The sequence below is a fragment of the Aquarana catesbeiana genome, linkage group LG06, assembly GCF_042186555.1.
Source record: "Aquarana catesbeiana isolate 2022-GZ linkage group LG06, ASM4218655v1, whole genome shotgun sequence".
NCBI lineage: Eukaryota > Metazoa > Chordata > Amphibia > Anura > Ranidae > Aquarana > Aquarana catesbeiana.
The window spans coordinates 228,879,206-228,906,738 of NC_133329.1; the positions used below are offsets into that span (position 1 = coordinate 228,879,206).

General features: G+C 43.0%; 1 protein-coding gene across 1 annotated transcript in view; it reads left to right on the top strand.

The window, feature by feature from the left end:
• LOC141148056 (ectonucleotide pyrophosphatase/phosphodiesterase family member 7-like) overlaps positions 1 to 27,533 on the top strand; it is a 185,960-nt gene that overhangs the window by 103,104 nt on the left and 55,323 nt on the right. Inside the window, exons 4-5 of the mRNA XM_073635210.1 lie at positions 12,399 to 12,654; positions 18,556 to 18,576. Of these exons, the coding sequence (XP_073491311.1) occupies positions 12,399 to 12,654; positions 18,556 to 18,576 (277 nt within the window). The remainder of the gene's footprint in view (positions 1 to 12,398; positions 12,655 to 18,555; positions 18,577 to 27,533) is intronic.

The window sequence follows — 27,533 nt, forward strand, 5'->3', positions numbered from 1 at the left end:
TATATATATATATATATTGTTCCCCTTCACTATGATCAATACAACATTCCTCTTCATATAGACCTCCTTCTCCTTACCCCACGATCCATATACACACATATATGTTCTTACCACAACATACTCATTTGCATATCTCCTTCCCCCCCTCCTCACTCCCCAGCCCCACCCACTCCCCGTCTCCCTTCACTCCCCTTCCACATTGTGTACACCCCATCTCCATGGTTACCTATGCGCCCAATCATTATACATAGTCCCGCCCTCCTCTCAATCACCTCTCCACCCCTCCCAGTGCCTGTGGTATAAATTCCCACACTGACTATGGCCACCAGCAAAGCCTGATGAAGGAGCACGCATGTTCCGAACGCGAAGCACCGCCCGCCTCACCCCGATCCCAGAAGTGAAGACGCAGGTCAGCGCGGCGCTCCACGGAGGATCCATGACTGACATCCTGGCTGCCCGGAGGCTCTGAGGACCCTTGGCACCACCGGAACAGCTACCAGGACCCAGGTCACAGGACTCACATCCTGGGAACCCCCCCACTGGCCCGTGACACCCACATCCCCCGAGAGCACGCGGATGAAACTACTTTACATGCTGGTTTTTAGCAACTCAAATGTGAGTGTTTTTATCTATTGTAATAAATATTTTTAACATACATGCTGCACTTAGAGGGCGCCGTCCTTCTTTCTTTTTTATTGGTGCTTAGAATGATCAGCTTTTATTTATTTGTGTAAAAACTTCAGAAAAGGAAAAAAAACTTTACTGTAACTGATTATAAAGTATTAGTTGGAGTTCAGCTTTAGTTTGTTATTGTATTTAAATCTGCTGGTATATCCAACACTCCCCCAAACTGGCAATGCTCCTGTCCAAATCTGCACTCTGTGCTCATTCATCTATTGTTGTGTCTGAAAGGTGATGTAGGTTGTCTAGGGATAATTTTAGACCCTCGATAAGTCTGCATAAGGTGTACCTTACAATCCCCACAGGCCTGTGAGATTAGCCCATTGAGACAATGATAAAAAAAGAATGGACAAAGTCTCGCCGAGCAAATCTAAGCTTTATTCTTTGGTGGGAATATTTAAAGGGGGCTTTCAGAAACTACCGCCCCTTGACCGTGTCATACAAATTATCCAATCAAATACAGAAACATTTCATGACAAAAGTGAAACCAAACAAACGCATCGTTTCTGGGAAATCACGTGCTTTACAAGGAATGGAAACTAAGGAAAGATAAGAAGAATAATGAACAGTACATGCAGCTGTCTGTAAAATAGAGTACAGGATAAAAAACAAAATGGAAGTTGATTATTGTAAAATGGATGTGGTTAAGCTAAATATCCCTTCAATCCCCTCTTAGATCATATAAGATGATCTCTACATTCTATCTAGTGTTCTAGTACTTCTTTGGGATTGTGGCATAGCTTGCCTGATGATTCTTCATGTATGTCATGTAGGATAGAACTTTATCATCAGGAGATTGAATGCGTGCAATTATGCAAATACAACACTTAAAGCAGAGGTAAAGAATCAGAGCAAGAATAAATATCATAACAATGACAAGGACAATGTCTTTTAACCATGAAAATATACCTCCAAGCCCAAATCCTGCATTGTCAAATGGACTCCATGTTTTAGCAATGTCCCTAGCTTTCTGCTGGAGCTGGCCTACTTCTTTTCGGTTTTGTGCAATAATATCATAGTAGTCAGGCACCTTAGCACTTGTGTTAGAGATCCAAGTACAGCATTCGTGGTCCTCGGTCATTTCACATAAACCTGTGAGAGCTGCACTCATGCTTTCTATAGCTAGCTCATGTAGTTCTAGCTGTTTTCTAATTGCTCTAGTTTCTATGTTTAACATAGCAATGTCATCTGAATTCCTCTCCATTATCTCATCCAATATACTTGAATAATTGTTCAACCTTTTCATCATGTCTATACCCCCTCCTGTCCAAGAAGGAAACCATGCCCAGGCAATATCTTGTTTCTAGAACAATTCCCTTTTGTTGTGGTGTTTGAGGGGATATCTGGGGTGTATACTGGCCTCTAGATTCGCACATGGAGATGTTAAATATTGACCTACTACAAATGGAGGAGTTAGTCTGTGTCTCATTCCCTAAATTAAAACACCAATCAGGGGAATTACTTTTACCTGCTATTGGAAAGGTAACAGTGTTATTTATGTACAGAGTGGATATGTTAGTTAAGAAAACAGGAGGAGTCTTGTTGAGGAAGGAGGAAATATTTAAAGGTACACCCAAAAGGGGAATTCGGGCAGTGCTAGGATGTAGTTTGCTACATATCCAACATTCTTCATACCCTGATTTTTGAGCATAAGCATACTTAAATTTTAGCAAAAGCATCTTATCAGTAAAACTATCTCCAATCTCTCTCTTTGTTCTAGCTTGTTTCACTGTAATGTTCTCTTGTGTGTGTGTGTGTTCCCACAGATACTTTAATTGCACCCAAATCTTTAGGGTGGTAGATACAGTTAATTATGATCCAGGTGGGCAGGGACACTATCAGAGAGATCAGGATCAGGAGGCAAAATGCCTTGCCAGAAGCCTGTGGTGAAATAAGCTAGGTCATCTTCTCTGGCCGGACCTGCTTTCCCAGGAACTCCTCCTTCATCTGCTTGGATTTCTGCTTGAGGGCCTCCTTTATCCAAGGTCTCCTTCCTGCTCTTGGGGCTTTGGGCAACCTTTTTTACTTGACTGTCATGGATCCAGGACTGGCAGTTTTCCACTAGGATGGCTGTTCTGGTCACTGCAACCACTGTGGTAGGAGATCCAAAGGGATACTCTTGCTTCTTATTTCTGTTCAGCTGTTGGACCACCACGGTGTCTCCCACCTTGAAGGGGTGAGTAGCTTCCTGTGAAGAAAAAGGAGAGGTGCGAGCAACATTTCTTTCGACTGTATCCAATATTTCAACCAATTTTCTTACATGTTCTTCCTGTATTAAGTCTAAATCTCCCTTTTCTATCATTAAAGGTGCTCTGGCCCATGGGGTGGGGAAAGGTCTACCCATCAAAACTTCAAAAGGTGACTACCCTGTTGTTTTGGAAGGGGTCATTCTTATTTCTGCCAGGACTGCTGGGAGGACCTTTTTCCAGTTGGCAAAGGTTCCTCCTGTGGCCTTTCTTATCTTGTCTTTTATTGTTCTGTTAATTCTTTCTACTATCTCTGAGCTTTAAGGGTGGTAGGGAATATGAAACTTCCATTCTATCTTAAGAGTTTTTACCAAGTCCTGGCAGACCCTGGCCATGAAAGCTGGGCCATTGTCTGAGTTTATCCGAAGTGGGCATCCCCATCGAGGAATGATTTCCTGATTGAGGATCCTCACTACTGTTTGTGCATCTTCTTTTGTGGTCACGAAAAGTTCGACCCATCCTGAGAATATAAAAATCTCTACTCAGAAGATCAGCAGATCAGCCGTGACCTGTGTACCTGCATGGCCTATTCTGTGGTACTGTGAGATGAAGAGTGATGCACTTGCTGCTAGTATACATGGTTTCCCCTCTTTGCGGAGAAGTCCAGTTTTTGGATCTTTCTGCACACCCTTTTTATCCCAGTCCCTGGAACTCATAATTTGATGCATAATCCTGGAGATCTGCGAGTGACTGTTTAAATGGGGATAGGTCAGGTATCAGCATAGCCATTTGGATGTCTGTTGTCTGTGAGATAGCAGCCTGTTTAGCAGCAAGGTCAGCCAGAGCGTTTTCCCTGGCTATCTCTGTCCGTTGGCCTGTATGTGCTCTGCAATGTACTATAGCCAGTGTTTTAGGTAGCTGGATAGCTTTTTAGCAGTAACATTACCAAAGAAGAATGAAAAATGTTCTTTCCATCTGCTGCCACAAAGCCATGCCTACTTCATATCACACCAAAGTCATGTACCACGCTGTACCCATACTTCGAGTCAGTGTAAATGTTTATGTCCTGACCTTCAAAGAGCTGGCATGCGCTAGTGAGTGACATTAATTCAGCAGCCTGTGCTGATTGATATGGGATAGGCCCGGCCTCAAGTATAACATCTGGAAGCTGCACAACTGCATACCATGCATGGTATGTGTGATCATTTGGCCTAGAGCAAGAACCATCTACAAAAACATTCTGTGTGTCTGGTAGTGCTGTGGAAGATAAATCAGACCTGGGTGATGTGTCTTGGTGAATGAGGTTTATGCAGTCATGTTGTGGCATGACCTCATCCTGTTCTCCTTTTAATCCTAAAAGGGCATTTAAAATTGGTGCTGGGCCTGCAGTGGGAGAAGCATATTTGATGTGCAATTTTGGATTGGACAGCAAAATCGCCTCATATCTGCTCAACCTCTGAGCAGACATGTGCTGTGTATGTACATTTTTCAACAGGATTGACACATTGTGGGTGGTGTGAAGTGTGGTGTTGTGTCCCAGAATAAAAGAAGTGACCATCTCAACCACCATCGCACAGGACGCTAAAATTCTGAGACACGCGGGCATGCCCTGAACCTGCACCAGGACCATCTTTGAGAGAAAAAAAATGAAAGGGCACAGTCTCCCACCATGTTCCTGGGCCAGTACTCCCGCCATGGTTCCGCAATTTTCCCTGGCAAACAAGGTATACATTTTGCCATATTTAAGGGAGGCTCGGGCTGGTAACCATTGCACATTTCAACATGGCAAAAACGTTTACCATTTTATCAGACTATTTTACAGTATCAGACATTTCAGAGAGGGTTGCTTGTCTCAATATATTGTCATAGAAAGAACAGTCAGGTATTAATTGGTGGCAGCAACCAATCATTCCAAGAAAGGTAAGCATGTCTTTCTTGGTAAGTGGGCGGGGCAAACCCACAAGAGTGACAGCTCTTTTTTTGACTGACTTTCCTAACTCGCGGAGACAGCACAAACCCTAGGTACTCAACCTCCTGTTTACACCATTGTAACTTTTTCTTAGACACTTTGTGACCACATACATGTAACCATTTCAATAAGGATAGGCTATCAGCTTGACAGTCCTCCTCTGAAGAACTACAAATCAAAAGATCATTAACATACTGCAACAGTACAGAACCATGAGGGGCAGTCCAAGGCCTGAGGGAGGCTTGGAGTACTATAGAATAGACCACAGGTGAGTCTATATAACTCTGCGGCATTCTACACCAGATAAACTGATGACTGTGTTGGTCAATCGACACAGTAAAAACAAAGAGTGGCCGGGCCTCCTCGTCTACAGGGACGGAGAAAAAGAAAATTCTTCAAATCAATCACAGTAAAATACTCTGCATCGTATGGTATGGCGGTAAGTATTGATGGCACATCAGGCACTATTGGGGCAATCGGTACCACTAGGCTATTGATGGCCTTTAGGTCTTGTACAAACCTATAGTCACCATTTGCCTTCTTTACCAGGTTAATGGGAGTATTGTAGGGCGAGACAATTTCCCTTAAGATTCCTTTCTTTAAGAAATCCTCTTTTTCTCTGTGTGTAACTCCCTCTTTGTCCTTGCCCCCTCCCTCTTTGTATAAAAGTTTCCCCTTTGATTTCCTGAGAAATCATTTTGATAATGTGTCTGCACTGGTGTTTGTTTAGGAATGTCAAAACATCCTGCAGCATCCTTCTCTGTCAGCTTCTTGCAAAAATCAGTTACAGTGCCTGTAGCCCAATGTGATATTTGCTGTCTTACTGTAAGTGCATGTTTAGGGCCAAGGTTGCTGAGGTATGTCTGTATTAAGAGACTGTGCATGTTATACTGAACAAATCCTGCCTCTTGTGTCCAAACGTCTATAAATCTTTTCCAGCATTCTAACTCAGATTCTGCTGACTTTTGCTTGCAAGCTGTTAAAAAAAAAAAAATTGTTGCTGTGTGTCTTCATGTGATGAGGTCCTTATCTGGTTGTGGAATGTAAGGGGGAGGAGGCGGGGCACACAGTACAAGCATAGAGAAGGTTGATTTAGCCCTTAAATTTACCATCCTATGACCATCGTGGACAATGTTTGGGCTAGGATGCTATAGGGAGCCTCGGTCCAGCCGGGGGATCTCCACAGCATGCATTTTTATCTTCACCTTTATTTTTCTTTCTAAACATTCTAAATTCTTGTAAATACTAAGTCTCTGTATGTTATTACTTTTCCTATGTTTATAACCAAACAATTTTTATTTACATTTCAAATTTTTGGCAGAGTGCCAACAGGTTCAAACAGTGCCTTCAATTGCAGTAGCACTAATGCCGCAAACAATTCCCCACTATCTATTACAGTTAGTGAGATATTAGCACTTGAACCCTGTTGGCAAAAAGCCAAATGTCCAAATTTTGCACCTGACTTTCCCTTCGCAAAAAATGTCAGTAGCAAAAAGAATTCTTCAAATAGCATGTTTTAATTAAAAGTTAGCCTCACCAATTTATGTATTACCTTAATAAAGTGTTATTAACGCTCTACCCATATTTTAATTGGTAAAAACGTCCCTAATGTCACAATACTTCAAAGACCTGGGACAGACTTGATAAGTCTCCCCTGCTCTTCGAATAAGTGACATTACTCCCTTCACTGTCAACCCTTCTTAAAACACAAATTTGTTATGTAAATTAAACCTTCATACAATCAGGACACTTTTGAGACATTTGTTAGTACATAAGAAGAAATGAACCTGGATACTCACCAATCCAGGGTTCCTTATAAGCTCTAAAATTCTTATTCAACTCTATACAGATAAATCAGCAGAAACTAAACACCAATAAACCTTAAAACAATAATTCCGGTATAAGACTTAGTTCTGTCAGACCACTCAATATTTTAGTTCTCTTTTTAGTTCTTTCTCTAAAATGACACTGAACGTCTGATTACTGCAAGGAAAAGAAAATATTTTTACTCACTGAATCAATGCCAGAATCATTCTGCTGATTACAATACGATACAGGTTATATCTTAAACTTTAGAGTCAAAGCATTCATATATAAATCATTAAAAAATAAACAGTGCAGTGGAAAAGGTGTCATCTTACCTTACGATACCCGACAAATTCTACACAGACAAACATTACACAGATTACAAATCATCTTATGACAGCTAGCTACGCAACAGGAAGATAAAGCAAAGAGATCGGGTTTTGTCCGGCACACCTTATCAGACTTTTTCTTATAATTACAGTACTGTATAACTCAACCTCTCCCAGAGGTTTTTCTACTGTTTACCCGAAGCAGTCCCTGCAGTCTTATTCTATGGACTTCTCCTTAAAGTCCTTAAAACCCACCCAGGGTTTTTTATTGCTTCTCAGAGCAATTTTCTTTGAAGCCCACCCAGGGCTTATCTTACTGCTTCTCAGAGCAGTTTCTTGAAGCCCACCCAGGGCTTATCTATCGAGGTCTAAAAAACTAATTACAGGTCCCTTGAAAGGAATCCATCTCTAAATAAATCACGGCAAGAGAAAAATAAATATAAATCAAGATCACGGACGTATTATGATCAATTCCGGACGAGCTCCCATCTGAAAGGTGATGTAGGTTGTCTAGGGATATTTTTATACCCTCGATAAGTCTGCATAAGGTGTACCTTACAATCCCCACAGGCCTGTGAGATTAGCCCCTTGAGACAATGATAAAAAAAGAATGGACAAAGTCTCGCCGAGCAAATCTAATCTTTATTCTATGGTGGAAATATTTAAAGGGGGCTTTCAGAAACTACCGCCCCTTGACCATGTCATACAAATTATCCAATCAAATACAGAAACATTTTATGACAAAAGTGAAACCAAACAAACGCATCATTTCTGGGAAATCACGTGCTTTACAAGGAATGGAAAGTAAGGAAAGATAAGAAAAATAATGAACAGTACATGCAGCTGTCTGTAAAATAGAGTACAGGATAAAAAACAAAATGGAAGTTGATTATTGTAAAATGGATGAGGTTAAGCTAAATATTCCTTCAGTGTCTAGGTGTCTGTATAATGCAGGTGGTGTGTTACTGTCCAGTAGAGATGGGCTTTATGTTCGGGTCAAACATGAGTTCGACTCGAACATTGGCTGTTCTCCAGTTCGCCGAACAGCGAACAATTTGGGGTGTTCGCGGCAAATTCGAAAGCCACGGAACACCCTTTAAAAGTCTATGGGAGAAATCAAAAGTGCTAATTTTAAAGGCTTATATGCATGGTATTGTCATAAAAAGTGTTTGGTGACCCGGGTCCTGCCCCAGGGGACATGTATCAATGCAAAAAAAAAGTTTTAAAATTGGCTGTTTTTTCGGGAGCAGTGATTTTAATAAAGCTTAAAGTGAAGCAATAAAAGTGAAATATTCCTTTAAATTTCGTACCTGGGGGGTGTCTATAGTATTAAAAACAGTGATCAAGTGCCGCGCACAGAGAGACTTGATAAACCACCACTGCGCTCCAGTGCAAAATTTAAACAATAACTATAGCTGCCAACTTATAAAAGGTGATGTGAAATAGTATTTAAATTAATAAAATAGTGGCGCTGTAAATCACATGAGTGATTTATGTGTGATCATAGCTAGTGAAATAAAATACATCAGTATTTAGTACTAATGCTATACCAATATCTGTGATATTTTAAATAATTCTACCTTTAAATTAATGACCAGGAGAATATAAAAACAGTGGCAAATAAACAAACAATTCAGGTAATATTATATGAGTAAATTGATGAAAAAAAGTCCATGCAAAACACTGTGCATCGAAAAGGTCAGTCTGTAAAACAATCTTCCTATGCCATAAAGATATCCTTCACCACACCGGTTGTGATTGTAATTCACCCATATGGAGCCGCACTCACCAGAAAATATTGCCTTTCACTCTCATGCTCGGCATATAGTCAATATCAAAGAATCCCCAGGGGACTGCTCAAGATGGATATTGTTGCAAACACAGCAAGTGAACCTCTTCAAATAGCAATCCTCATCATGAGGAGGTGTGCCAACATGAAAAGAAATAATGCCTCCAATAGTGTGATATCGTTGAGAGCATTTATTAAAATACACACATGAAGTCTTCTAGCATTGTACTCACATTCTTATCATTTTAAAAAGCATAAAAGGAAGTTCCCTGTGACAGAGAATGGCGCTGTACTATGGTCACGGCGGACCCGGGATGCACCGATTAGATCTCACCCCTCCCCTCGTTGGATCCTCAGTACTACGAGGTAGCCTCAGCCGACCAGTGGGTGAATTACAATCACAACCGGTGTGGTGAAGGATATCTTTATGGCATAGGAAGATTGTTTTACAGACTCACCTTTTCGATGCACGGTGTCTATAGTATGCCTGTAAAGTGGTGCTTTTTTCCCGTGTTTAGAACAGTCTGACAGTAAAATTACATTTCTAAAGGGAAAAAAAAGTCATAAAGTAATAGCGGTGTCGGCTATAGTGAATTGTCTATGGGAGAAATCAAAAGTGCTAATTTTAAGGGTTAATATACAAGTTATTGTCATAAAAAGTGTTTAGGGACCTGGGTTCTGCCCCAGGGGACATGTATCAATTAAAAAAAAAGTTTTAAAAAGGCTGATTTTTCGGGAGCAGTGATTTTAATAATGCTTAAAGTGAAACAATAAAAGTGTAATATTCCTTTAAATTTCGTACCTGGGGGGTGTCTATAGTATGCCTGTAAAGTAGCGCATGTTTCCCGTATTTAGAACTGTCTGACAGCAAAATGACATTTGTAAAGGAAAAAAGTCATTTAAAACTACTCGCGGCTATAATGAATTGTCGGTCCCACAATACACATAAAAGTTCATTGATAAAAACGGCATGGGATTTCCCCACAGGGGAACCCCGAACCAAAATTTTTAAAAAAAAGGGTGGGGGTCCCCCTAAATTTCATACCAGGCCCTTCAGGTCTGGAAACTATTTTAAGGGGAACCTCGCGCCAAAATTTTTTAAAAAAATGGCGTGGGGTCCCTCCAAAAATCCATACCAGACCCTTATCCAAGCAGGCAACCTGGCAGGCCGCAGGAAAAGAGGGGGGATGAGAGAGCGCCCCCCCTCCTGAACCATACCAGGCCACATGCCCTCAACATTGGGAGGGTGCTTTGGGGTGGCCCCCCAAAGCCCCTTGTCTCCGTGTTGATGGGGAGAAGGGCCTCATCCCCACAACCCTTGCCTGGTGGTTGTGGGGGTCTGCGGGCGGAGGGCTTATCGGAATCTGGAAGCCCCCTTTAACAAGGGGACCCCCAGATCCCACCCCCCTGTGTAAATTGGTAATGGGGTACAAATGTACCCCTACCATTTCACAAAAAAAGTGTCAAAAAGGTTAAAAAACACAAGAGACGGTTTTTGACAAGTCCTTTATTAATTTCTACTTCTTTCATGTTCTTTCTTCTGATCTTTCTTCGGTGTTCATCTTCTTCCTCCATCTTCTTCTTCTCCATCTTCTTCTTCCTTCGCTCTTCTCGTCCCACATCTTCCTCCTGCTTCTTCTCCGCTCCATCCGCACAATCCACCTCAGTGGGAGTCTTCTGCCGTGTGACGCTTCGGTTCTTCTGACACTTCTTATATAACGGAGATCCATAGGGAAGTCCCCCCGAAGTCCCTGTGCGTCAGAGGAGGGTGGGGTCACCGGGTGGCCCCGCCCTCCATTATATAAGAAGTGTCAGAGAAACCGAAGGGTCACACGGCGGAAGACTCCCACTGAGGCGGATCGTGCGAACGGAGCAGTGAAGAAGCCGGATGAAAATGCGGGACGAGAAGAGCAGAGGAAGAAGAAGATGGAGAAGAAGAAGATGGAGGAAGAAGAAGAACACCGAAGAAAGAAGATGGAAGAAGAAGCGGAAAGAAGAAGAAATTAATAACAGACATGTCAAACACCATGTTTTTTAACCTTTTTGACACTTTTTTGTGAAATGTAGGGGTACATTTGTACCCCATTACCAATTCACACGGGGGGACAGGATCTGGGGGTCCCTTTGTTAAAGGGGGCTTCCAGATTCCGATAAGCCCCACGCCCGCAGACCCCCACAACCACCAGGCAAGGGTTGTGGGGATGAGGCCCTTCTCCCCATCAACATGGGGACAAGGTGCTTTGGGGGGCTTTGAGGGCATGTGGCCTGGTACTGTTTAGGAGGGGGGCACTCTCTCGTCCTCCTCTCCTTTCCTGAGGCCTGCCAGGTTGCGTGCTCGGAAAAGGGTCTGGTATGGATTTTTGGGGGAACCCCACGCCATTTTTTTAAAATTTTGGCGCAGGGTTCCCCTTAATATCCATACCAGACCTGAGGGGCCTGGTATGGAATTTAGGGGGACCCCCACGCATTTTTTTTTTCTTTTGGTTCGGGGTTCCCCTGTGGGGAAATTCCATGTCGTTTTTTATCAATGAACTTTTATGTGTATTGTCGGACAACAAATTCAAAACTTTTTTTTGCATTGATACATGTCCCCTGGGGCAGGACCCAGGTCCCCAAACACTTTTTATGACAATACCGTGCATATAAGCCTTTAAAATGAGCACTTTTGATTATTCATGTTCGTGTCCCATAGACTTCTGGATGTGAACCGAACCGGGGGGTGTTCGGCTCATCCCTACTGTCCAGATCACCAGGGGAAAACAGAAGGAGAAAATCCTAAAAAAATAAAACTAATACAGTCACTACATCTAATGCTGCTTTAAAATATAAATGATTAATGTTGTTAAAAGTAAATAAAAGGGGAAGGTTTTATGCTAACTAAAGTTATATAAATTAAGATTAGATACATATCCTTTGGCAATCTTTTCCTCTTGCTGTTTACCAGAATTATGTGTTGGCTCCAATGACTTAGAGTATTCTCAGACAACTAGTGAGATAAGAATGGTGGGATAAGTGAAAGGTAAATATTCCTTCAGGAACTTCATGGCACTGGATCTAACTGACTGGGTAAGGGTGGCCAAAGATGACCCGATTTTCTTGGCTCTCTTCCCCCATCAAGACATTCAGTGCCGATGGCGGAATTCTTCCAGTGGAGCTATTGTGTTCACACACAGTGATTATTGCTAGCGGCTAGGGCACAGGCAATAATTGCATGAAAAATCCGACAGGTTGGTTGTACCCAAGTTCATTGATCTATCAACTTGGGTACAATCGGCCTGCTCATATATGGTTCGAATCTCGGCCAGTCCCTGTTGAACCGGTCGAGATTCGAACCATATATGGCCATCTTAAATTTCTTTTTCAACATCACAACAGCCCCGTACACTGCAAATGCTAATAATTTTGCAAAATGTCTGCTTAAAATATAGTTCTAAATAGTAAAAAAAGAAATACCATTATGCTTAAAATTACATTTTAAAAGGATTTTATAAATATAATATACACATACAAAACAAACAACTGTGTGTACACTGTAGTTGACTGCACAAATTATAACTGTTTAGTCGATATACGTTATATTACATTATATTATGTTATATTGTATCACATTATATTTTATTTTATATTCCATTCCGCAGAGAGTGATTTTTTATGTTAACAAAGGAGATCATGGATTTGACAACAAAGAAATGGATATGCAAATGATATTCCGAGCGTTTGGTCCAGATTTCAAGAAGAATTACACTTCTGAACCATTTGAAAGCATACATATATACCCTCTGATGTGTAAACTTCTGGGTATTAGTCCTGAACCCCACAATGGGTCCCTCACAATTACGCAAGATTTGCTTGCAATTTCAAATGACCTTGAAGACCAACCTAAAGACCAGAAAAGTAAGTAAAAACCCAACTTTATTACTAGCTTACATATTTCTTTCAAAAATTATTACAAGGTCCAGCAAAATAATCTGTCTTGCCCTCAGTTTGTACTATTTGAAGTATTGTTTTTTTTTTTGTTATGTGTCCTATAAGCACACTGTTCCCTACAAACCATCAGCTCTGGCTTTCAGTCAGGGCTTTGCTGGGTGTTTGCATATAATTAATTATGTATGCTTGAGCATCCCTATATTTGAATAGTATAACTTGCTTGCTGAACAGTGTAAATTAAAAAAATAAATAGTAGAAAGTAATGATATACAAGGATCAGCAGCTGTGTTTTATGTAATTGAAAACTTCCCTAAAATTATAAAGGTAAATGGTGCATGTTCTGCATTAAGGTAAAAAAACTTTTTAAGTGTAGCTTCCCCTGCAGCCCCCCTCTCCCAACTCTCACAGTCAGGAGCCAAAACCTGTGAGCACAGAGTGGGAGCAGGGATGTGTCAGCAGGGATGTGTCAGAATAGACACATACAGCCTGGCTCAGGATCAAGCATGCTTTAGTACCCCTATAGGAAGCAGCTTTCTATGGGGCCAATCAGCTGGTGAAGGAGCCAGGAGCACCAGCGAGGGACCAGAGAAAAGGATCAGGGCTGCTCTCTTCAAAACCATTACACAGAGCAGGTAAGTATAACATGTTTATTATTTTAACGAAAAAAAATGAGGCAATAACTTTCAGGCATGACTATGAACATCAAGCAGTTCAATGTGTTCTCCCAAACGGTTGAGCCCTAGTTAATACCTAGCAAGTGTAGCCCTTTTGGGGGGGGAGTTGGGAATGAATATTGCATTAAACCTGTAGGTAAATGAGAAAACCAGAAGCTTCGCAAAGAGAAAATTACCCAGTAATCTAATTGGAAGCAGATGAACTTCATGCAGCCTCAGACCATAACACTCCCACCACCATGCTTGACTGTAGGCAAGACACACTTGTCTTTCTACTCCTCACCTGGTTGCCACCACACATGCTTGACACCATCTGAACCAAATAAGTTTATCTTGGTCTCATCAGACCACAGGACATGGTTCCAGTAACCCATGTTCTTAGTCTGCTTGTCTTCAGCAAACTGTTTGCGGGTTTGGTTTTCTTGTGCATCATCTTTAAAAGAGGCTTCCTTCTGGGACGACAGCCATGTAGACCAATTTGATGCAGTGTGCGGCGTATGGTCTGAGCACTGACAGGCTGACCCCCCACCCCTTCAACCTCTGCAGCAATGCTGGCAGCACTCATACGTCTATTTCCCAAAAACAACCTCTGGATATGACACTGAGCATATGCACTCAACTTCTTTGGTCGACCATGGTGAGGCCTGTTCTGAGTGGAACCTGTCCTGTTAAACCGCTGTATGGTCTTGGACACCATGATGGCAAGCTCAGTTTCAGGGATTTGGCAATCTTCTTATAGCCTAGGTCATCTTTATGTAGAGCAACAATTCTTTTTTTCAGATCCTTAGAGAGTTCTTTGCCATGAGTTGCCATGTTGAACTTCCAGTGACCAGTATGAGAGTGAGAGCGATAACACCAAATTTTAACACACCTGCTCCCCATTCACACATGAGACCTTGTAACACTAACGAGTCACATGACACTGGGGAGGGAAAATGGCTAATTGGGCCCAATTTGGACATTTTCACTTAGGGGTGTACTCACTTTTGTTGCTAGCGGTTTAGACATTATTGGCTGTGTGTTGAGTTATTTTGAGGGGACAGCACATTTACACTGTTATACAAGCTGTACACTCACTACTTTATATTGTAGCAAACTGTCATTTTTTCAGTGTTGTCACATGAAAAGATGTTATAAAATATTTACAAAAATGTGAGGGGTGTACTCACTTTTGTGAGATACTGTAAGTGCTTACAACAAAAAACATGGTGCTTCTAAAATAAAAACACTACATCCAATCAGTGATGCCTAAAAAGTTCAAATATTTATATAACAATTCTTTGTGCAAATAGAAAATTTCACCATGTCAAATCCTCTTCCTTCACATTTCTCGTACTCCACACAATTTTTCATCCAACATGCAAAAGACCCATTCTTCAGTGCTCTTCACACTTACATGCTCACCTGATGATTAGACCTCTAAATTCTAAGAGGTCTAACAGCACTCAGACTTGACTCCAATAGTGGTATGTTTCCCCGAAAATAAGCCCTGGTCTTATATTAATTTTGGCAACAAAAGACCCAGTAGGGCTTATTTTCGGGGTAGAGCTTGTCATGTGCTGTCTTCTCTCCCCATCTCCCTCCCTGCCTATCAGGAATCCCCACTTGCCAGTGGAACTGAGTTAAAAGTGCCTGTAAAATCTTAAAATGCACTGCGTTACAAACACCGTACCTTCCTAAAGCGCGACCTGCCTGATCGGTCTTCCACACTTTGAGCACTGTAGAGGGAGGGGGGGTCCAAGATCCTCCGCTGACAGCTGGCAGAAGATAAGGAAAGCAGCAGGGGATCAGCACAAACAGACCACAGAAACATACAGTCTAGACCACACAACATTTTAGGACTTCATAACCCTTCCAAACTGGGGCTTATTTTCGGGGTAGGGCTTATATTGCAGCCCTCCCCGAAAATCACAGTAGGGCTTATTTTTGGGGTAGGTCTTATTTTTGGGGAAACACTGTATACATGGTCAGATATTCCAGTACACCCTCAATAAAATAATAATAATCTAGTGCTCTCTGTATATCTATTTAGAACCACAGCTATTATGCTCACAGAAAACACATATATGAAGGCATCTCAGTTCAGCCGTTGATCTGCTCACATTTACAGCCAAAGGGATCTGTCACATACACAAGCTGGCATTGCAAACACAAGGCCAGTACTCTGACAGCGGGGTGTAGCTCCACCCTTACACATGACACCCCAAAGCAGGGCTTCATCAGAGGGATCTGAGCGACTTTTATTTTTTATTGGGTGAAAGTGGCAGAGTCTCAGAAACCATTGACCTCCTGGGATTTTCACACAACAGATATTACTGCTGAGGTAACCACTGTTTGTCATCGGTGCTTGGCCTAACAAATATGAATTTCCGTTGAGACTTGCAGATTATAGGGTAGGAATTTGATGCACACTGCATATATCACTGTATCCATCCTGACTTGTGTCATCAGTTTAGGCTAGTGGTGTAATTGTTTGGGAAATATAGCCTTAACCTGTGTCTAGACTATGTACTCCGAAGTGTGCACACCAAAGTATTTGCATATTCTGAACAAGCAGTAAAAGCACTTTAGAACAAGCTTGAATTCACCTTTTTAGCAATAGGTTTTGTAAAGAAATTCTTCTTCACAGTTTACAACTTCACAGTCATGAAATCTCACCTATTGTTTGACAGCAGAATCGTGTCAGCCTGCCATCCCTCTAATGCAAGTACACAACAGATGCTTATAAGCTTTTAGAAATCAACTTGAAATATATCTAAGCCCAAGAGCAAAAATTAAACATATTGCAGTGTACCTTTCTGTAGATGTGGTGGCTGAATTTGTTTTCACACTTTTTTCTTTTAAAATGCCAGGAATATGCTTCCTGTCTTAGGCCTCATGTACACTGCTGCTGGTAAACGGACGTTCAGAGGCAGTTGGCTGCTTTTTTCAGCTGCCCCTGAACTCATCCAATGTTATCTTATGTGTACACAGGTTTGTTTCATGTAGTTTTTAGGCAGTTGCGTTTATAGGCTTTTCTTTGAAGGCAATAAAATGAGTTCGGACGCCGAAGTTTGCGACGTTTCAGATGCAAAACGCCGCTAAATGCGGTACCGACGTTTTGCCGAGATTTTGTTTATAAGTGTTTTTACAGGTGCCCTATTTTTTAAAATTACAAAACTTAAAAATGATAGCAAATAATGAAAAAAACAAAAAAATTGTAAAAAACGTGTAATTGCTTTCTATGCTTCATAGACCATTTATATACCCCTAATGAGCAAGATCCAATCCAATACACCACTAGCATTGCTGTTAGCCAAAGTATAATTGGAATTTGACCTATATGTTATATTTCAACCAGATGACCCCACCACGCTATACCCCCGACTTGATCAAACATAGTTGCATGAAATTTAGGATTAGGGGTTAGGGTTAGTGTTTCCTATTAGGGTTAGGGGGTTATGGTTAGAGTTTTCCCCTTGAAGAACAAGTTTAGGGTTATCGTAAGGGTTATGGTTTCCCTTTAGGGTTTCCGGTTAGGGTTAGGGGTTAGGGTTTCCCATTAGGGTTAGGGGGTTAGGGTTAGGGTTTCCGGTTAGAGTTAGGGGTTAGGGTTTCCCATTAGGGTTAGGGGGTTATGGTTAGGGTTTTCCCCTTGAAGAACAAGATAGGGTTAGGGTTTCCAGTTAAGGTTTCCCATTAGGGTTAGGGGGTTATGGTTACTGTTTTCCCCTTGAAGAACAAGATAGGGTTAGGGTTAGGAGTTAGGGTTAGGGTTTCCCATTATGGTTAGGGGGTTATGGTTAGGGTTTTCCCCTTAAAGAACAAGTTAGGGTTAGGGTTTCTGGTTAGGATTAGGGTTAATTTAAAATATTTAATAAATTGCAAATAAAATTTGCATAAAAAAGACAAAATAAATTAATTTAAAAAAAAATGAAATTACACATACAGCTTTTAAAAAAAAAATTAAACAAATAATTCTAATAATCAATTGCAATGTAAAAATTAAATATATTAAAAAAAATTGCAATTAAATTTTGCATAAAAAAGACAAAATAAATAAATAAAAAAATGAAATTACATATACAGCTTATAAAAAAAATAAACAAAAAATATACTAATCAATTGCAATTTAAAAATTAAATATATTTAAAAATTTGCATTTTTTCCTCAGATATGCTCATTATGGGATCCATAATAAAAGCACCGAAATTGAGGTAGATACAAGTACACTACTGCTCTCTCAGCTGCTGCTACTCACTCTGGTCTCACAGAATGGCTGAAATAATTAAATAATACTGTTTTTTTGGGCTTTTTGGAGGGTCCTCTGATGTTATCTTAAATAAACGCTCCTAGACGGAAACTCGGCAAAACGCGGCAAAACGCCGATTTTTAAACGGCAGTTTGAAGCTGTCAAAAAATTAGTTCAGAGGAGGTTGCCTCAGCGTCCCGTGTACATTAAGCCTAAGGCCCCATCATGCCCTGGGGCGGTGACGTCATAAGGGACGGGGCCTCCAGATGATGTCAGCCGGTGACCCCGCCCCATGCCAATATAAGTAGTGGCACACCGCAGACCCAGCATTAGAGCGGGAGAGAGCGTCTAGTAAACAATCGGAAGAAGAAAAGAGGGAGAAGACAGCAGAGAAGACCCGGCAAAAGAGCGAGAAGACAGCGGAGAAGACCCGGCAAAGCCAGAAGACAGTGGAGAAGACTCGGCAGAGTCAGAAGACAGCGGACAGAGGGAGAAGAACAGGAGAGGGCTAGAAGACATCAGCGGAGAGCGGAGAAGACCCGGAGAGGGGAGAAGAAATCGTAAGCGACGCCAGAGCTGCCTTAATAAATTACTTTAAAAACCTGTGTACTGCGTTTTATTTTTGACACTTTTTTTTAGGTGAATGGGTAGGGGTACTATGTACCCCATACTCATTCACATAGGGTGGGGAGCGGGGATCTGGGGGCCCCCTTATTAAAGGGGGCTTTCAGATTACGATAAGCCCCCATCCGCAGACCCCGACAACCAATGGCCAGGGCTTTCCCCTTAAAAACCATACCCCACCAAAGGGCCTGGTATGGTCTTGGAGGGGGAACCCATGCTGTTTTTTTTTTGTTTGTTTTTTGGCGTGGAGTTCCCCTTTAAGATCATCAGAGCACAAGTCGCATGCCAAAGTCAGATCAGTTGAATCTGACTTCAGTGATATTCAATGCGCTGAAGTAGGATCAAATTCGGACCAAAGTAGTGCAGGGAGTATTTTCTTCATTAAACATAATCTTTTATTAAGCAAAAAGAAAAAAAAGAGGATATACAACAATAAAACATTCAAGACAAATATCAAGTATATCGTACAGTATTGCAATAGTTATCTTACCACGGCATTCCATATGTTATATGTATTAACACAGGGTGTCCCCTCCAGCACCATTAATATTTAATAGTATTCCTACATTGAATATACTATGCCGGCATGATTATCAACTCCTCACTATGAACCTTAAATGTGGAAACAGATGGACCCGTATATCCTATTGTGTCCGTTGTCCACTCATAGGCAGGTTTCAGGCACCTTAACCCATCTATCCCATATTTTTTCATACTTTGAAGGGCACCCTCTATGAGAGTATATAAGTTTCTTATGGGGTAAGAAGACAGTATTGACTTCCACTATCCAGTGTGTAAGCTCCAGGGGGTTAGGTCTCATCCAGACTCTAGCTATGACCTTCCGTGCAGAGAAGAGTGTTTCATTTAGAAATATCTTAGTAAATTTATTTATCTCTGGGTCTGGGAAAATCCCCAGAAGGCATATTTTGGGCTGTAGTGTTATAGGGGAGCCCATTGTGTCATGCAAGAATCGCACCACCTGTGTCCAAAAGGCCTGGATTTGAGTGCATTGCCACAGTAGGTGGAAAAGGTGCCCACTGCTTGATTGCACATTGGGCAAGTTGCGGGTTGACTACGCTTGTATCTGGAGATTCTGAGCGGTGTGAGGTAAGACCTGTGGACCACAAAAATTTGGGTTAGACGATCCGATAGCTTGGGGGATACTAGTTTGCACGTATCTAGGGCATCACTCCATTCTTCACCTTCCATGGAGCCCACCTCCCCCTCCCATCTAGACTTTAAGGCATAGGCCGACATGGTTGCCTGCAGGAGCGTCAGCATCGAATAGAATTGAGAAATCAGGTTTTTAGAGTTAGGGCATTTTATTGCTTCCATTAAGGGATTGCTGGCAAGGGTGAGGTTGTCTAAGGGGAACTGTGTGCGAAAGGCATGGCAGAGTTGTATATACCTAAAGAACATCTGATTCGGTAGCATGAATTCAGATTTTAATCTGTTGAAAGTCTTAAGTTTCTCCCCTCGAACTCCACACCTCACTATCTGGGATTAAATTGAGTTCAGAGAGATTCGTGTTGTGCCACAGGGGGGTGAAGTCATGCATTGACAGCAAATGTAGCCTATCTGAAGCTAAATTCCAAATCCTTGTGTAGTGATACAGTAGTGATCTGCGGTTGATTGTCCTTCCCTCGCTTCTCGCTCCTCCCGTTATAGCCAGTAAGGTATCTTGGGTTGTCTGTGACCACCTAGGACATAGGAAGCAGAGAAATCTCTCTCTGTCCACTTTGTCAATGTGAAAGATTTGTGACAATTGAGCGGCAAGATAATATGCATTAAAGTCAGGTAGGTCCGTGCCAGCAAGGTCCGTGGGGTTTTTTAGTTTGTGCCATGGGAGTTTGTGCCTACTGTTGCCCCATATAAACGGTTTCAGAATAGTTTCCATTAATTTGAAATGACTGAGCACTAAGTACACTGGTGAGTGCCAGATCATGTACAGAATTTTTGGCAATAGAACCATCTTTACTAGATTTATACGGCCCATAACTCCCAGTGGGTGACGGGTCCATATCTGAGTCTTCTGCTTAAGCATTTCATACAGTGGAACTATATTGAGTGGAACGTAATCTGCCACGTCCCGAGTAGTCCGTATTTCCAAGTATTTGATGGCATCCACTCTCTGTAAGGGTAGCATGGCTCTATCTATGGGCAGTGGGAAGCTGTCAAGAGGAAGCATCTGGGACTTGTCCCAATTTATCTTGAGGCCAGAGAATGTGCCAAAGCCTTAGATTAAGGCTAAGGCCAGCAGTAGTGAGTTGTCCGAGTCATCTAGGTACAATAAGGTGTCATCCACATATGTACTAATGCAGGGAGTATTTTCAATGTCTGACCGACTTGTGTCAGGCCAGTTAAGATGGCTCTCATAGGGAAACATTGATTTTCACACATCATGCGACATGAGCTCCCTGTCATAAACCAGGTGTGACCAGACTGTGTGGATTGCAAAGAGGAAACCAAAACGCATGTAAGTGAATATAATTGTTTATTAAGATTAGTGATATATAAATACACAAACACCTCCAATACCAAACAGTAAATAAAAACAGACAATAAACCAAACAGTGACCCACAAATAACAAATAACCATACACAGTAGATGGGGAATACCATAATCAAGAATGTAAGCCAGGCCAGGGACATACACAGAGAATGAGCAGATAAACAAAGGCAGTTCCAGAATCACAAACGTAAGCCAAGCCAGGGTCATACACAAGAAATCAGCAGATGGGGAAAAGTGAATGGGAATCAGGGCACAAGGCAAGGATGAAAGGGAACTGGAACACAGGAGGGACAGGATCAGCATAGGCTCGAGATAGGGATCAGATACAGGATCGGGTACAGGTTCAGGTCACAGGCTAGCTGGTCAGGGCGCAAGGACGATACCAAGGTGAGGAGAGCAATCATCAGCCGGGTATTTATATGCATGCCTGTGATTAGCCTCAAGTGACACCTGAACGCAGGAGGTGCTGTCTGCTCCACACTGCCGGGAAACCCCTGCGGGCGGACACCGGTACTACAGCCCAAGGATCCAACAGTGCCACCAACAGGTGAATCCCTCCACTACAGATCCTGAGTGTTGGAAGTCACCCGCTGGTGGACACTGGTACTGCGTTTCAAGAGACTGCTAGCAACACCAATGGGAGAACCCTTTCCTGACACTCCCAATGTTGGAGCGTTTGTTGTACCAGTGTAAATCCGGCCTTAGTGCTGCTTATAAACCATCTAACAGCTGTGGGTCTCTGGGCTCTGGGTCATCGAACTGGGTGGCATGCTCTGGGTCATTGAGCTGGGTGGCAGGCTCTGGGTCATTGAGCTGGGTGGCAGGCTCTGGGTCATCGAGCTGGGCGGCAGGCTCTGGGTCATCGAGCTGGGCGGCAGGCTCCGGGTCATCAAGCTGGGCGGCAGGCTCTGGGTCATGGGGCTGGGCAGCAAGCTCCGGGCCATTAGGCTGGGCAGCAGACACTGGGACATCAGGCCGAGCAGCGAGCAACGTAACGGCAGGCTGGGTAACAGGCACCGGCTCAGCGAGCTGAGTAACGGGCCCCGGCCCAGTGGGCTGGGTAACGGGCCCCGGATCAGTGAGCTGGACACCGGGCACTGGCCCAGAAAGCCGGATGAGGGGCACTGGCATGACAGGCTGAGACACGGGCACCGAAACTTCAGGCTGAGGCTGGGACCCCGGGACTTCAGACTGGGACACAGGGACTTCAGACTGGGACATCGGGACTTCAGATTGGGACACCGACACTTCAGACTGGGACACCAGGACATCAGACTGGAAGGCAGGCACGAGACATCCAACTGGAAGGCAGGCACCAGGACATCAGACTGGAAGGCAGGCACCAGGACATCAGACTGGAAGGCAGGCACCAGGATGTCAGACTGGAACATGGGCACCAGGGCATCAGACTGGAACATGGGCACCGGGGCGTCAGACTGGACAGTAGGCACTGGGGCGTCAGACTGGACAGTAGGCACTGGGGCGTCAGACTGGACAGCAGGCACTGGGGCGTCAGACTGGACAGCAGGCACTGGGGCGTCAGACTGAACAGCAGGCACTGGGGCATCAGACTGGACAAGCAGGCACTGGGGCATCAGACTGGACAAGCAGGCACTGGGGCATCAGACTTGACAGCAGGCACTGGGGCATCAGACTGGACAGCGGGCACTGGGACGTCAAACTGGGTAGCAGGCACTGGGATGTCAGACTGGGTAGCAGGCAGAGATTTGGCAGGATCAAGTGGGTCATCAGGTTCAGCTGGCATGAAGGCAGACTGGAGCAGGTTGGTCGGTGTGGAGGCAGGTTGGGTTACTGGCAGGATTTTGTGGGTTGGAAAGAACTTCTGTTTGTTTTTTGGTTTAGCCACTGTAGTTTTGTAGGTAACTGCTGGACTGTAAGAAAAGGATGGAACTGGGTAAAAGGAAGGGCTGGAATGCGGTAGAGACAAGGGAACAGTGGCTGGAGGTTTTTGTGGGATTGTTACAGGTGAAAGGGAAGAGACAGGTGGATTGAAGGCAGGATAGGTGCAGTGGGTAGAGACTGGATATAGGTACTTGGTGGGAAGCAGCGTATATTGGGCTGTAGCTGAGGTTGCCATGGGCGACGAGAATATAGACTCTTGGGGAAGCAGGTATCTACTGGCAGGGCTGGATTGTTGTGGCTTGGCTAAATGCAAGAGATCTGACCATGCCTGTAGCACAGGTTGAACAAAAGTTGGATCACAGACAGCCTGTCTAACCAGGGATTCTACTGAAAAATGCAATAAGACAACACCTGCCGGGAACAAGAGGAATAATGTTCAGTGAAAAAAGCCAGATCATCCTCTAACAGCCATACTAGGGATTCAACTTGGCCACAATTGAAGGGGGGAGAAAAATCATCATTCTCTTTGGGAATACATGACAGGGCTGGCTTTGCACAAAGCTGGATAAAAGGCTGAATATCTTCAAATAACATATAGCCCTGATCCACTAGGGAATGAGCTGATCGGATCATTTCCAGCAGCTGGTCACTGGTCCAATCTTGTCTGACGACAATGTTCACCATCCTCTGCCGCCAACAGAGAATAATAAACAATTTCATTAAAATCCATCTTAAACAAGCCAACCGAACCAGGATGCTTCCTCAGTGCAGCCACTTCTGGTCAAAGGTGGCATTGGTATACTGTCATAAACCAGGTGTGACCAGACTGTGTGGATTGCAAAGAGGAAACCAAAACGCATGTAAGTGAATATAAACGTTTATTAAGATTAGTGATATATAAATACGCAAACACCTCCAATACCAAGCAGTGACAATGAACCAAACAGTGACCCACAAATAATAAATAACTATACACAGTAGATGGGGAATACCATAATCAAGAACGTAAGCCAGGCCAGGGTCATACACAGAGGATGAGCAGATAAACAAGGGCAGTTCCAGAATCACAAACGTAATCCAAGCCAGGGTCATACACAGGGAATCAGCAGATGGGGAAAGGTGAATGGGAATCAGGGCACAAGGCAAGGATGAAGGAGAACTGGAACACAGGAGGGACAGGATCAGGACAGGTCGGGATGGGGATCAGATACTGGATCGGGTGCAGGTTCAGGTCACAGGCTAGCAGGTCAGGGCGCAAGGAAAATACCAAGGCGATGAGAGCAATCATCAGCCGGGTATTTATACACCTGAACGCAGGAGGTGCTGTCTGCTCCACACTGCCGGGAAACCCCCACTGGCGGACACCGTTACTACAGCCCAAGGATCCAACAGTGCCACCAACAGGTGAATCCCTCCACTACAGATCCTGAGTGTTGGAAGACACCCGCTGCTGGACACTGGTACTGCGTTTCAAGAGACTGCTAGCAACACCAATGGGAGAACCCTTTCCTGATACTCCCAATGTTGGAGCGTTTGTTGTACCAGTGTGAATCCGGCCTTAGTGCTGCTTATAAACCATCTAACAGCTGTTCAACTTATTAATACTAGTAAACTGAGCCACCCCCAGTACCTTTCTCCATTTCCAAAAAATTGTGGCAAACATTAGCTCACCTTGGGTTTTTGCTTTCCAGTGGTCATTTTGGGGGGTTTTCTTACTATGCTAGCATTTTTATTTTAACATAGAGTAAAGGAAGTTCTTTTTACTTTAAAATTTCTGATCCTTTTGTTCTTTATATAGTAACAAAAACATTGGTTAGTAAATACGATGAAAAGCAAGGTCTATTTGTTTCGAAAAATGATATAAATTGCCTTTGGGTACAGTGTTGCATGACGGAGTTATTGTCAGTCAAAGCGTTGCAGCACTGTAAAATTAAAACTGATCTGGTAATGAAGAGGAATTACAATGAGGTATTACACTGGTTAATTCTGACTGAGCAAGCCAGTGATCACTTTAAGCTGCTGTTCTGTACATAGCAAACTTTTTTTTGTAAGACTTCCCTTTACAAAAATGAGCTTTTTTTCTGGAAAGTGGTATTTTGGGGAATTTATTTATTTTGGAATATATTCATTATTCTATTTTAAGTTGGTATTATTTTTTATTTTATTTATTTATTTAATTTTTGCAGCAAGGCTTCCCTAAAAAAAAGTGGGTTTTTTTTTAGGGGTGGTATCTTAGGGCTATTTCTTTTTAGGTTTTCGTTTATTTTATTTTATGTTGATAGGACCATTTTTTAAGTGTCGGGTGTTCAAAGTTTAGCACTCATTTGTTACCAACCATCTAATTTTGGAGCTCCCTTTTGTTTGTAGCACACTGCTGGAAAATAAAGAAAAATAAGAGCAAGAATAGAACACATTATATCACTTACATTCACATAATTTTACATTGTTGTTTAAAAATTGGCTTATACTGATCTTTGGAAAATCTACTTCTGTCAAGCACGGAGTCCACACACTGGTCAAATTGTGAACAGTGTATGCCCAGCTTTAGACTTCAGTGAGAAAAACAGCAAAATTATGTAAAGAAATCATGTACTGTATGTGGTCCTGTGTATTGTATGTTGTAAATGTTTTTTTTTTTTTATTATCCGGTGGAGTAGTATTTATATGGAGTGCCATCAACAGAGGAGACAATGGTTGAATGTGGTTGAATGGTTAAATCTCACTAACTGTCAGAAAGCATGAATCAGACCGAGACAGAAGTACAGTTAAATCACACTTGTTTAATAAAAAAAGTAAATAGAACAAACGTAGTCAAAACATAGCCAAAGTTCGGTAACCAAAACGGATAGTCAGACAAGCCAGAAAGACAGGGATCAGCGTAGTGGAACAGAAAGCAGGATCTGAAGCCAGAAGGAATGTCAGCCAAGCAATTCTTTAACAGGAATGCAGGATATAGTCTCTGTGATGTTGACCAAGGCGAAGACAGAGATCATCTGGGCTGGACGCCTTAAGTAGGCAGGACTGACAAGCAGGATATCGTCAATAGGGATGAGCCAAACACCCCCTGGTTTGGTTCGTGGCAGAACATGCTAACGGACCGAAAGTTCACGTGAACATTCGAACACCGGTAAAGTCTATGGGACCCGAACGTGAAAAATCAAAAGTGCAAATTTTAAAGGCTAATATGCAAGTTATTGTCCTAAAAAGTGTTTGGGGACCCGGGTCCTGCCCCAGGGGACATGTATCAATACAAAAAAAGTTTTAAAAACGGCCGTTTCTTCGGGAGCAGTGATTTTAATAATGCTTAAAATTAAAAAATAAAAGTGAAATATTCCTTTAAATATCGTACCTGGGGGGTGACTATAGTATGCCTGTAAAGTGGCACGTGTTTCCCATGTTTAGAACAGTCCTTGCACAAAATTACATTTCTAAAGGAATAAAAGTCATTGAAAACTGCAGTATACAGGCGGTCCAAACAAGACAGGGACTGTAGGTTTGTTCTTAAGTTGAATCTGTTTGTAATTTGGGACAGGTACATTTTGTAAGTGTAGCTTCAGCCAAAAAAATCCATTTTAAGCTTTTTGGATAACATAGGGAAGGGTTATCATCCCTGTAACATTTGTTTTACTGTCTGTGCCCCTGTTCAGAAGATTTCACCTCACTTTCTGTCCCAATGACAATTGGATTTAGAAAATTTGGGGTTATTAGGGAAACAAGGTGTCAGAGAACTCACACAGCAAGCACCCGTCTCCATGCAGCAGCTGCCAATCCTCGTTCTGCTAATGCCAAGGTGCATGCATGGAACCATAGCCAGAGACAAATGAGATCCAGGGTGGGCATGCACAATGGCACCTCTATGCGAATGCGCGCTAACGCGCGTCCGCGAGTGCCAAAGCGCTAAAATGCTAACGCGCATGCGCCAAAGTGCTAGTGTGCTAACGCGCATGTGCCAATGTGCTAAGTTGCTAATGTGCATGCGCGTACGCACATATGCTGGTGCGAATCCTGGCACACAGCACCCTATATAAACAGAGAGTCTGCCTAGCATCAGTGCTGGATTGTCTTCAGCTTGTTCCTGTGTTCCTGTTGTTACTCTGCCTGATTGACCTTGTTCCTGAAAACCCGGCTATCTTCTGACCATTCTCTTGGTACTCCCCTGCCTGCTGAACCTGCCTCTACTTGCAATACTGACCTTGGCTTGAACTTATGATTACGGCTCTGCCTCCTGATTCTGTACCCTGCTGCCCATCTGTTGCCAACCCCTGCCTGTTCCTGACTACGGTTTTGCCTTCTGACTTGGTACCCCGCTGCCAGCCTGTTGCCGACTCCTGCCTGCTCCTGATTCTGCAGTTGATCCTGATCTGGCTCCCGCTGAACAAGTTTGGTGATCAGTTTCCACATCTCCTCAGCAGAGGTTCCTATAGCTCCACGTTCCAGCCTCCTGCCTGCAGGCACCTGCACCCTTTCATTGCCCTCGCACTCCCTGTACCCACCACCAGGGGTGCTTGGACCGGAACCGTGCAAGAGGCCACCCTCATCATTTCGGGCTCCGCTGTAAGGTACGTGACACAAGGATTGGTGATAAAGCATCAGTGGAGACACCTTTTTCCCATATTAACGCTTACAGGAGAGAATTTCCCTTCCTAGGGGTAGATTTTCTCTCACTTTCTGTTGTCTCCCTCCGTTTGTAAGTAGGAGTCGTTTGTAAATCGGATGTTTGAAAGTAGGGGACCGCCTGTATACACTGTACGGCCTGCCCTATATACTCTACAGAATATTGGGCCTTAGGTGTTGGTGGTACCAGAACACTGTAAGCCCTCACAGTTACTCTTGGTGGGCGCTGGAACGGGCCCTGCTGTGAAATATTATATAAAGAATTGTAATTACATGCCCCTGTTGAACAGGGGCAGAAAAATTGAGCCTTTGGTGGTGGTGCGGTGGT